The following is a 13,429-nucleotide window of genomic DNA, read 5'->3' on the forward strand; positions in this document are numbered from 1 at the left end:
ATTATGTGGAGTTACAGGAATGTATGTGGGATATGCACAAAGCGTTAACTGTTCCAGACTGGCTGTCATTGAGAGTTTGTACATGGAAACAGGGCTTTAAATACTACTTAAAAAGAAAAAGTGGGGGCGCCTGGGTGGCACAGCGGTTAAGCGTCTGCCTTCGGCTCAGGGCGTCTGCCTTCGGCTCAGGGCGTGATCCCGGCGTTATGGGATCGAGCCCCACATCAGGCTCCTCCGCTATGAGTCTGCTTCTTCCTCTCCCACTCCCCCTGCTTGTGTTCCCTCTCTCGCTGGCTGTCTCTATCTCTGTCGAATAAATAAATAAAATCTTAAAAAAAAAAAGAAAAAAAGAAAAAGTGGGTTGCAACAGAATAAGGAAAGTCTGGACAGATGGCAGAGGGGTGTTTAGTCCTCCTCTGGGCAGTGGAGGGCAGTGGAGGACTATGACACGGGATTGAGTAGTATTGATTTTTATTACAAATGTATTTTAGGAGGATTGATTTAGCCTTACAACTTAGGATGGATAATAGAGTAAAGGAACAGAATTCTTTAATGGCATTTACGGAAGAGAATATCCTATTGACCTTGTGTAGTCCTTATTTATTTTGTTCTAGTCTCTTCTAGTCCAAAGAATATAAACTGCCTTGGGTCCCAAAGAGGGTCACACTATATTTTACTCCTCAGCTGTTAGTGATATGCCTAGAGCAGGCTTCCCCCCAGAAGAATGGTTAGAAAAAATCATCAGAAATTCTCAAGTGTATGGGTAGGTATCACCTAATGTATTTCAGGCTAGAGTATCACAGCTTTACACTCCTGTCTTCCCTGTCTCATGACTGAGAATTTCAGGCTTATTTCTTGAGTCTCCTAATATAATGCCAGAAAATTTTGAGAAAAGATAGTAAAGTATCACAAACTCAATGAAGCATTAATGTGACATCAGCCTGTGCCATATTCCATGCTAAGTCCTGGGGTCCAAAATGATAGATAAGATGTGATTTCTACCCTCACAAAATTGAAATAGATGTACTAGATGTAAAACATAAGAATATGAAAGTGCTTTGATTGAGAGATACACAGAGGCATATGGGGGCATTTAGCCTGTTCTGGGACTTTAGAGATGATTTCTTGGAAAAGATGAGTAGGAGTTAGATGAACAATAGGGGAAGTTTATTCTAGAGAAAAGAAAAAAGGCATGAACCAAAACATCGACATATGAAGCAGCATGACATATGCAGTGGGAAGCGTCCAGTCCTGAAGCAGACTGGTTGGTTGAGGCTAAGAGGGGTGGCTCACGGAGTGAGCACATACCAGGCCAACACTGAACGTTTTCTTTCTGAGGCTTTCCTTGCACTCGTTGCCAGGAGGGTACCTCTGTATGTTATGTTGAGCTATTTAGCACCTAAATAGTAGAAGAGATTTCTCTAACATAGTTTCCATATATGTGGATTATATATGGTTGTATGGATGGATGGATGATATATGTCCTCATGATTCCTAGTTTAGGGAAATATAAATAGGTCGCCTAAAACTCTGATGTCTAGGGAAGCTCCAAGGTAAGGTCAGAGTCTGTTGCTTTGACTGCTCACAGGTTGACATTGTCACCTTTACCCAGGTGTTACTTTGAAACAAGATATTTTGATGGTTTCTTTCTTAGCTTAATTCTGAAAGAAATAGGTCTTTGAAGCTTAAAATAAAGAGTTACAAACATTTGGTGAAATATTTGGAGATCTACTTGTAGCATAGTTGAAATACAATAAAGCACTCAGAGGGAGAATGAGGGGGAGAGAGGTGGAGAGGGAGGGAGGGAGAAAAGAGGGGGAGAGAAAGAAAGAAAATTAGAAGCATGGGGGGATGGAGAGAGGTGAGGAAGGGAGGGAGGGAGAAAGGGAGAAAGAAGAGGAACAAAGAGGGAAGAAAAGGGGAGAGAAGGAGGGAGGGGGAGAGGAAGCTTAAAAGGATTTTAAGCTTGGATTAGCTTCTATAAATCATGTCTCTCCCTTCTCCCCTTTTCATATTTTGAAAATAGTTTAATAAGTTGCTGTAGTGTTCTTTATCTCATCAGTAGTGTTTATCTAGGGCACTTAAAATGATATGCTTATTAATAACTTGCCCAGATATAATATAAACCCAGTTGTTTATTAGTTCATAAAATAGCATTTATTTTACTTTTATTCGGAATTCTCACCTGTTGATTTTTTAAATGAAACTAGTGGTAAATGCTAAAGCTATAGAGCAAACCCCTATGAAATCCATAATACGAACATTTTCTAGTAGTGTAATTATAATTCCGAATGTGATTTTTAAAAGGAAAACTCAGTCAAACCTCTGAGACGAAGTTACATAATAAACACACACTGCCATATAGTCTCCAGAAACTCCTCCTCCTCCTGTCCCAGTGACCTTCTCCCCCTCTATTTCCTCTCTCTCCTTTCTCCCCCTCTCCCCTTCTCCTCCTTTTTTCTTCTTTCTGTCTTCCTCCCTCTCATTTCTTCCCATCCCTCTTTTACTTTTTTCCTCTCTTCCTTCCTCCTTCCATACCTGTCTCCGCCTATATCTCATTTCCTTCCTGATGTCTATAGAGAGAATATAATGTAGAGGGAACGTTACAGTTTACAAGACTGTTTTTAGCTCCATAGCACCTCTGAGCACTGTGATTGGTGTCCCAGAGATAATATTAGAAAGTGGTGAGTGCTATAGGGGAACAGGGGAAGAGAGTCATTGTGAGTTGTACCTTTAAATTCTATGGTGAGGATAAGCCTTGTTGGGGAGATGGTATTTAAGCAAAACTTGTAGGAAGTGAGGGAAAGAGAACCCTATGGATAGCTGGGAGGAAGAGAGTTCCAGGCAGGGGAGCAGTAATGTTCAGTGGGCCAGAGGAGGAATGTGATTGGCTTGTTTGAGGGACAGCAAGGGGTCTTACTGGGCTGGAATAGAGAGAGAGAATGAAAGAGAGAAATAGGCAATTTAGTCAGAAAGGTAACTGGGGCTGGGTGTTGAAATTTATTGCGTTTTTGGCTTTACACTTTGTGAGATAAGGGAGCCATTGGAGGATGGGTTCTGTGTTCCCTGTCCCATTTCATTAGTCTTTGTTCTTGAGTCATTACTACCCTGTTGTTACTACTGTGGTTTAGTAATAAATCTTGGTACTGGTAAGTTAAGTCTGTTCCTTTGTTTTCAAAATTGCATTGGCTATCCTTGACCCTTTATTCTTCTACACAAATTTTAGAGTAAGCTTGTCAGAGAACTTATTGGGATATTGGTTGGAATCGCACTGAATTTATAGATCAATTTGGGGAGAATTGTAATCTTTATGATACTGATAATCGTATCTAGGAATATGGTCTATCTTTTAAAAGAGTTTATATCTTCTATATTCTTCACATCGAATATTTTGTAAATTTCTCCATAGAAGCCAAACATATCTTTTATTAACTAATTTTCTGAGTACCTTTTGGTTTTCATTGCTGTTGCTAATGGGGTGTTTTTTTCAATTATATTTTGTAAATGACACGTGGGAACGCAGCTATTGCTGATTTTGTGTCTACCAACCTAAAGAACTCTCTTGTTCTATTTGTCTGTTGTCTGCATTGAAAAAAATTTGAGAGAATTATGCCATCTGCAAATATAGTTAGTGTTACCTCTTCGTTCCTGATTTTTTACCTCTTATTGCGCTGACTTAGACATCTAGGACAGTGTTGTATATAAGAGGAGATATCCTTGTCTTGGACTTTTTAATTAGAGTATCCTTCTGAAGTTTTAACATTAAGCAAGGTAATTGCCTTGTCTGTTTAAGTAAGATAGTTCCTTTCAACTCCCAGTTTGCTAAGAGTTTATTTTTAAAATAATGATTCTTGGATATTTTGAATTTTAATATATGCTTTTTTTTCTCTGTGTCTTGAGATGGATTCTTTGATTTTTCTCCTTCATCTCTTAACGTACTGTATTACATTAACAGACTTGCTGATGTTAATCTATTATTTTATTTCAACATAAACCCCACTGGTTGTATTGTAGATCTCTGGATCACTTCTTAATTCAATTTATTATTACTTAATTTAGTAGTTTTGTGTCTGTGTTCGTGAGTGAAATTGTTAGATGTGAGTTTCTCTTTTTGTAACTAATTATATCCGGTTTTACTGTCAAAGCTGTACAGGCCTAAAGGAAAGATTTGGGAGGATTTCTGCTATTTATCATTTGTTGAAACAGTTTGAATAGAGAGTCTGATTGTTCCTTGAAAGTTTTACAAAACCTTCTAAGCTCATGTTGAATTAGGTGGGCGTATTTCTTAGTTATTCTTTTCAAAATATTTTCTAAATCTTCTATTTTTATAGAAAATTATCCATTTCATGTGTTTGAGATTTATTGGCCTAAAGTTACATAAAGTATTTTTAACATTAAAACATTCCTACTTTATCTGTGGTTACTTCCTCTTTTGGGTTCCCAGCATTGTTCATTTGAGGCCCCCCCCCCCACAGGCATGTTCCCTACTTGCCTTCCCTAAATCAGTCACCCTCATGGTTTGTCCGCACTTCAGTTTGCTCAAAGAACAAGTTAGACTTTTGTTAATCCTTCCTGCTGCTGCTCCTCCTCCTCCTCCTCCTTTCCCCCTATTTTATTAATGTGTGTTTTTGTCATTATTTTCATCCTTCTGTTTTCATTGAGTTTTTTTGCCCCCCACCCCCAACTTCTTGATTTGAATGCTTGATTTTAAGAATTTCTTATAGACATATAAGGATATAAATTACTCTGTAAGCACTGTTTCTTGCAGATTTTGACGTGTATTATTTTCATTGTCATTCAGTTTTAAATATTTTGTGATTTCCATTGTGATTTCCTTTGTAACCTGTGATCTATTTAGAGAATGAATGTTTAGGTTTCCAGACAAAGGGGTTTTAACTTTTTTCTTTTTAAAAACTGTTGATTTATAACTAAATTGCACTGTGATTAGAGAAGGTATATAGTCTGACATCGGATCTTTGAATTGTAGGACTTACTTGTGTCCTAGTACCTAGTCCATTTTGTACTTCTTACATGTGTACTTGGAAAGAGAATAGGTTATTTCTGGAAAGCCAGAATATATACTCAATTTTATATATTTTTGTCATTGCTGGGTTTTTTGTTAGTTTTGTTTTCTTAATAATTTGCTTATTTTATTAAATACTGAGAAGAGTATGTTGAATTCTATTAGTTGCAGATTTGTCAGTTTCTCCTTGTTATTCTACCAGTTTTTTTTTTTTTCATATTTTTCAGTTCTGTGGCATACCATATGGCTGTGTACATACACATTCAAGATTGTTTAAATTTCTTGTTGAATTCCCGTTTATTATAACGTAATGATGAACCCAAGTTTTAAAAATATTTTATTGTTTTGTTTATTGCTATTTCTATACCAGCTTTATTTTTATTTGGATTCACCTGGCATATCATTTTCTGCCTTTCATTTTCATTCTTTTGGGGTGGTTTTATTTTGTATGCCTTTTGTAAGCATATTTAGGTGGGTTTACTTGTTTCAGCTACTCTGATGTATCTTTGTCCTTTTTTTTTTTTTTTTTTTTTTTTAAGATTTTCTTTATTTATTGGACAGAGAGAAGCACAGTGAGAGAGGGAACACCAGCAGGGGGAGTGGGAGAGGGAGAAGCAGGCTTCCCGCAGAGCTGGGAGCCCGATGAGGGGCTCGATCCCAGGAGACCCTGGGATCATGACCTGAGCCGAAGGCAGACGCCCAACAACTGAGCCACCCAGGCGCCCCTCTTTGTCTTTTTGATAGGCAGAGAATGAACAAATAATCTTTCCAAATTCATCTTATATACTAGTCTTTTTCATTTTCCCAACGATGCAGCCACAGTGCCTCTTTATAAAGTTTCTTTTAAAATGCCAAATGCTCTCTAATTCAGTTCCTTTGCACATGTAGTTGTCTCTTCTTGGAACGGTCTTTACCATCGCCCTCTGTTTTAAAAAGCAAGCTTCAGTTTAAGTGCTCCCCCTTTTCTTAAGAGAAGCTCTTCTCTGACCCACCCCTTTCTAAAATAGCATCCACCTTATTAGTACCCTGATTTCTTTTATAACACAAAAGTTATTTATTCATAGATATTTATTGGTATGACTATAAATACTATTATTATACTAACCATCTTACTTACATGTTGATTATTTGATATTAGTGAACAAGGGGAGTAAGATAAGGCAGTACCCCTAAAAGAGTAACATGGTCTAGAGAAGTTTTCTCTAATGGCTGAGGAACCTGGTGCAAGTAAAGAGGAAAAAATAAAGACTGTTTATGAATGGGAAGGAATTTGAATATGGGAGTACCTTTACCAAGAAAAGGAAATATGTAGTTCTCCAGGACTCTGGAGGAGGCTGAGAGAAGTGTGACTGCAGACGTATTTAAGGTATAAAAGAGGTTAAATAAAGAATTGCCTGAATCAGACCTGATTTTACTGAATAAAGAGTGGAGAATAAATGGAGTTGAGAAGGCGTTGGAATACTTGTCAAGAGGTGTGCCATAAGTGAACAGGGTGAGGCTCCAATTTTATTTTGAGTGAAGTTAGCAGTGTTGCTGGTTCTCTGTGTTCACTTGTTAGTACCTTGTGGTCTACAGCATTAGGGGGTTAGTATAAATGATGCAGGGATGGGTGTAAGTTGCATAGTATGTGATCACACTGAGGAGTGAATATATTCTACCAGGGTGAGTGTAGCATTGATTAAAGGTAGAATGTCATGAATGTACTATGAACACCATGTTAAGAGGTGTGCTCTGAACTAGTGTGACCTTGGGCACAGTCTTCTCCCTGAATTAGAAAGGCGTTGAGCTCGATCATCTCTAAAGCCCTTTTCAATTTTCACATGATGAGAGTGTATGAAAAAGATGAAATTGAGTGAGTAATGGTTTAGGTAAAAGTAGGTGATGGGTGTGAAGAAGCAAGAACAGGTATGGAGCTTGTAATAAATTTTATCTCCTAACTTTTAATAATAACACTAACATAATGTATCTGCATTTGTTTTGTAGAGTCCCTTGCTTTCAGTGTTCATTCACATTATCTGATCTCCTTTTACCTATATAAGGGTTGGTAGGGATATAAATTAATATCCCCATTTACAGATAACCTAGCTAGAACAAAGAACATTAAATTTCAAGTCAATTTCCAGTTGTGCCTATAAGAATGGCAATGGCAAGCCAGACTTTTGAGCCCCATTTCCTTATCTGTAAAATGAGGAGGGTTGGCTTTTGTATTAGACTACCTGAATTTTACTTCTAGGCAGGTATCTAGATCAGAGAAATATGACAGTTGTTATGTATCTGCATTTTATCAAGGGATTTGACATAAATCTTTCAGATTTTCCTTTGTAGACAAGAAATAGTGAATGGGTGGCAGCACCCTAGTGAATTTGTAATTTGGGAGCTATCTGTTAAGATGACACAGGATTCTATTCTCAGTGCAGTCTTTTCACCATTTTTAGCGATGACATGGATAAAGATATTGATGGCTTGCTGATCAAATAGCCAGTACATTGGATAACAGAATCAGAATCAAAGATGATCTCAGCAGGCTTCAACTAAGAGCCACATATGACAAGATGAAACACCATGGATTCCTCTAGTGCATGCCTGTGGTTGGGCAACAAGCACACTGCACAAGGATCGGAGGCAGGGGCTTCCTTCAGATCTTGCCTCCATTACTCTCTGTGTGACATATGGCCCCACATTCAAAAGCATAAAAGAATATGAATTTGTGAATTCTCTTTCTCCCCCAGTCATGCTGTGTCATTCCCCAAAGGCAGATAGGGTTATTAGGTTTTTAAAGTGTATCCTTCCAGAGAAATTTTATGCCAGTATAAGCAAATTGTGTGTGCATGTATACAAGTGGGAGTATATTATTCACACTGTTTTTGTACCTTGTGTTTTCCCTCATATTTATGACTTTATGTTGGAGGTTTCTGCATGTCAGTGTGATCATTTTGTGGTTGCACCATATTACTTTATAGGGATGAATCATAGATCATAGTTTAGTTAACTAGTTCTTTACTGATGGTAATTTTTGCTGTTTTCAGTATTTATTATAGACAATGATGTAGTCAATAATTGTACAATAGTTTTATCTATTGGATAAATTCTTAGAAGTGGTGTTGCTAGGTCAAAGGGGAATTCTTTCTAATGTCACTGTTGTCATCCTTGCCCTCGTATGTCACATAATCTGAGAAAAAACAGAACTGCATAGCTGGAAAGGGATATAAATACTGTCAAGTTTACTGGTTCCCAAAGTATGGTCCTTGGGCTGGGAGTAGCAGCAGCAGCACTTGAGAAATTGTACCAAATGCAGATTCTTGGGGCCTCTGCTGGACCTCCTGAATCAGAGCCTGTGAGGGCCCGCAGTTTGTCCTCACAGCTGATTTTACATATGAGGAAACTGTGGTCAGAAAGGTGAAGTAACTTAGCGCTTGTCTCAAGGTATGACCTCTGATTTCTTTTTGAAACTCTTTTCCCATCATGTCACATCTTTCCCCCTTTTGGAATTTCCGAACTACATTCTGTTTTTAACAACATCTACTCCTTGCTGCCTCATGCCCTCTCTCTTACTTTCTCTTTTCTCTCCACTACTGAAATCCTATTGTCATTTGTTCCTGTTTTCTTGAAGCACTTGAATCTTCCAATTTGGGGAAATCAGTACATCTTAGCCTTCCTGTGGTATTTTCTTTTTATTTCTATTTCTGTATTAGTGTCTGGCTTTATTTTATTAATGTGCATTCATATCAGTCTTTGTTAGCTCATACATATGCTCCTTGAGGGCAAGGATGATTTGTTGTCACTTTAGACCCCTTGCACCTTCCTTCCATTTACTAATTGATAGATAAATGTTGGTTGCATTTTTCTCATGCACAGTTGGGAATCAGTAGAATAGAGAATATACTCTGTGTTACACTCAGTACCTGCACCTTTAACCAGTTTTCTTACAAATATGCTATTGACTACACAGGACAGTAGGCATGATAGGGATAAGTCGGCTCAAACCCCTCCACTGAAGTTCATAGATGGAAAATTAACCAATCTGTAATCAGTAAACCTATATTTTGGTTCTCTTTATGAGGGAGACATAATGTTGTGTGTTGAGGATGATAGGTTTCTAATACCACTTTTGTAAAGGACCATGCATTTTTACCGTTAATAACTGTCTTATACCTGTATACATTTAAATTGTAGGTGTCATTTCCTCCTTGTGAACTTAAAACTTAGAATATGGTGTCAAGGGGGTATTTACATTTTTCAAAATTCTTAAAAATTTTTGGTTATTATCTTGTTTACTCTGTTGTGCTAAATATCAAGATAGGTGTTTCCTATTGTTGAAACTTCACATTCTAGTAAAACACACCATTTTCTCAGATTATCTCAACATACTTGTCAAGGAAGAATATAGATGCTTGCCTGTATGATAGAGTGAATGTTTTATCATTTTTAGTTCATTTTTTCCTTAAAGCATTTTAATTTTATACCTAAGCAAAATTTAATGTTTTTTGTAGTACTCAAAATGCAGTTTATAATATTTTAGAGAAATTTTGAGAAGAAGCACGTCTTGGAGATGATTTTTTAAGTGGTGGTTGCCTGGCCTACAGTGATTTTGGTTCATCAGGCAGGTATTCTTATGGGCTGTCTTGAGAAATGGAGATATTATCACTGGCTTAGGGCCAAAGTTAACAACTTTGAAAGAATGTGCTTCTGTGTTAAGTTTGAAATTATTTTTCTCCAAGACACATCATTTTTATCAATTTTTAGCTAATTGTGTGGAAAATGGAGAACTGGAATGCTTTAATAAAATTTTGTGATCAGAAGTAAATTGTAAAAATTAAATATAATATTACCAGCCCATTTAGAGACTTGTATTACCTTAGCAGTTGTGTATTGGGAATTTATATACAACTGTGTCCTTAATTGCTATTTTTGGATGAACAATTGTAACCATGTTTAATGCTGTAAGCTTATAAATTTGATGTTACTGTTATGTCATACCAAACAGAAAAACTAATCTTTGTCCCCAGAATCCATTAAAAGCCAGTTCAGATACTAGTGCATGAGAAGGTAGAAAAGTGTTAAGATTCTTTTTGTGTCCTTAGGAGTTTATAGTCAGCATAGGAGACTTTATGCAAATGAAACCAGAGGCAATCTGCACAATAGCTTTCTAAATTTCACAATGTGGCATAACTATCTAGTATCTTTAATTTAGTTTGTTAGCAAGTTATTGTTATATTATTTGATCAAATCAACTGGAAGTTTATGCTATTAATATCATCAGAGGCAAGCTTTGCTGGGTGATGGATACAGTAAACCTATATCCGATATGTAATTCCTGTGCCTAGCACTCATTTCCTACCAAAATGTAGAGTTGAGTTTCTCATTGTTTCTTTTTTAGTGAGCATTTGTCCTGTGCATTCACATTCTTTCTTCATGGGGAAAGTAATGTATGCACAAGTGTGGAGATTGCCCAACACCAGCCAATTTATTTGATCAATGAGGAGCATATACACATGGCTCAGTCTTCACCTGCACCATTTCAAGGTAAGTAAATGGCAATGTCCTGCCCTCTACTCTCCCCCGCCAAGTGGATAGCCACCTTGCCCAGTAGGGTTTGCAGAATGAGTTATTATCTTAAATGGACATTTTAAAGCTAAGCGTAAGGGTCAACTTCTGAAGAAGAAAGGAAAGACTACCATTTCACAATGAAAGCTTGCTAGTATTTTGCTGAAAGCTTTAGAGCTATCACATTAGGTGAAGTTGTAGTGAGGAATAAAATTTAAGAGAATTGCCTTCAGAACAAAGATCAGTAAGTATTTGATGAGTAATTGACAAATCTTAAAAATTTGAAAGTTTTCATTGTTTTGTTTGTTCCATGGTTTCAAGCACATAATGACTTACGGAAAATTACTTTTTTTGAAATTTCAACCAGAATCCTGTTTCTAGAGTTGTATAGTTTTTTCAGTGATGTTAATATCTTTATTATTTCTTTTAATTAGAGACTACATTGTAGGTATTTGGTTGTAATTTAACTTAATTTATGTATTTTCATTCATTCTCAGCTAATCACCTAGATTTTGCCAAAATAACTCCATGTCCCTTTTATTGAATCATGAATTCTAAATCTTTGGTTTTGTTTTTGGAATTCAGAATTTTCTGTGAGTAACTTTTTTAAATGTTATAACGTTTAAATGCAGTAGTATTACATTGAACCAGCTGGAAAAATCTCTTTTGGTTCAATCTAATTTATTACTAGAGATGTCTGGTTGAAATGGTCCTAATATATCACACAATGTGCTTTTTAAAAAACACTGATATTTTAACAGATTTAACTAAAATATTTTTATTGACATAACAGCCTGTCAAGAGTGTTTAGCCTCCATATTACTTATGATTGCTTTTTGGTTTCCTACAAATGATTCTGATTTAATTTGATGAAAACATCTGTTCCTTGCCATAAAGATACTTGAGCCTTTTTTTTTTTTAAAGGTAAAAAAGAACATTGAATCCTCATTTAACTCTCTCCTAATTGTTACCTTTTTTTTTTTTTAACCCCCTCTCTTTGTAATACATTTTAAACTATGTACTTAGTCATTCCATAATTTTGGGTATTTGCTGTGTGAACTACTATAAAATTCAAAATCCAGTTTCGAAACTGTACACTTAAGAGTTGTACAGTATTTGCATATTATGGATTACCAGAAGTATTTAAATACTGTGTTTTGTTAAATATGAAGGTGCTGAGGACCCTCTAACTTCATTCTAGACTTTATCACTGAAAATAAAAGCATTTATTTATGATAAGAACAGAAGGAATTCCTAATCTTGAGTTGAGGTGACTAACCTAAGCTGGGAAAGATAATATTACCAATATCAGGTCTCCATAAACCACTTATTTTAGTTCTTACTGGTTTGTTGCTAATGCCTTGAATCATAGAAGACTTTTGTGGAATGTTATCCTGCTTATTTCCCATGATTGGTGTGGAGGAGGGGCATTCTTAGGGCAGGTATTGGCCTATAAACAATTATAACGAACATAATTAACCATATTGATATGGGAATTTCCTAGAAGTATTTGTACAGAAGAACTGCCCTTGATTAACTGTGTTGGTTGGAATCAGTATTTTTATCCTGTTTGGATCAGTGAGGAACAGCAGAAAGGTACCAAGAAATATGTGATGTCTACAGCTCTCACTGTCTTGAATGATGTAATATGTCATCCAGCTGTTAAAAAAAAAATAAAGCCATCCAAAGAAAGAACATCTCGTTTAATGACTATGCTGAGATTTTTTAGAAATTAGGATTAAGAAAAAGTTTATCTCCGGAAAAGTATTGTTTGGTGAAGGTTAGCCTCATCCCAAGGCTACAGACTGGCTGAGTCATATGCAGCATCATGTTAACTACATTTTTGTGCTACCTCAGTGAAAATAACATCAGGTCAAACACTGAAAGAGAAAGATAGAGGACTCTGAGTCCTTTACTTTGAGTATAATAAGTTTTACTTAGAGTTGTTTCATCAACAGATATACAAAACAGTTGTAACTAAAATTATAAATAAGTATTATGTACATCAAGACCTTTTTGCTATTACAAGTTTTATTTGTATATTGTTTTTTAAATTACAACAGATATTTAGGAAGTCTCAGAAACCCTGGAAAGAGTGTTCAAGTTCTAGGCAGCTTTTGGGGTATATGTATTAAGTGGTTTTTCTTTTGTTATGAAAGATTCAGTGTTTGCATTGTATAAACTCTTACGAAACAGGTTGTATAGTTGCTTTTGTAAATGGTTTATATGTTGTGTGTTACTACAGCTGTCTGCTAATTTTTTTGCCTCCCCCATTTGATTTCCTTAAAAATTGGCGTGCATTGAGAGGCATATGGGTAAGAGGTACTAAAATGAGGAACTTTAAAAAATAAGACTTTAAAAGGAGTCAATATGAAATAAAGAGCGATATCTAGTAAGTGAGGCTGGGCTTTAGCCTAAATGACCACATATGTAGCATTACATTTAAGTAGGAGTTACTACTCTGATCTATAACATATGTTTCTCCTCCCTGCCTTAGTACTGGTAAGTCCGTATGGCTTAAATGGCACGCTAACAGGCCAAGCATACAAGATGTCAGACCCAGCCACCCGTAAGTTGATCGAGGAATGGCAGTATTTCTACCCAATGGTGCTGAAAAAGAAAGAAGAATTGAAAGAAGAAGAGGAGTTGGGATATGATGATGATTTCCCTGTGGCAGTCGAAGTAATTGTTGGTAAGAGAAAATATTTTGCCTGAAGAACTCTATTCTATCTTCTTCATCTTTCTTAATTTAAAAAGATAATCATTGAGATTCATCAAAAATAATCTCCATAATTTTCCCATCTTTTTTTATTCTCTTGATACAGTGGTATATGCTGAGTAGTTATCTTGCCTGAAGCGCCA

At 36.2% G+C, this 13,429-nt stretch overlaps 1 protein-coding gene across 2 annotated transcripts in view; it reads left to right on the top strand.

Moving 5' to 3' along the window:
- MED13L (mediator complex subunit 13L) overlaps positions 1–13,429 on the top strand; it is a 294,657-nt gene that overhangs the window by 220,096 nt on the left and 61,132 nt on the right. For both annotated transcript variants that reach the window (XM_040619888.1, XM_040619889.1), the window contains exons 5-6: positions 10,401–10,546; positions 13,065–13,259. In XM_040619888.1, coding sequence (XP_040475822.1) covers positions 10,401–10,546; positions 13,065–13,259 — 341 coding nt within the window. The remainder of the gene's footprint in view (positions 1–10,400; positions 10,547–13,064; positions 13,260–13,429) is intronic.

Source organism: Ursus maritimus, unplaced genomic scaffold, assembly GCF_017311325.1.
Source record: "Ursus maritimus isolate PB19 unplaced genomic scaffold, ASM1731132v1 scaffold_33, whole genome shotgun sequence".
NCBI classification, from domain to species: Eukaryota; Metazoa; Chordata; class Mammalia; order Carnivora; family Ursidae; genus Ursus; species Ursus maritimus.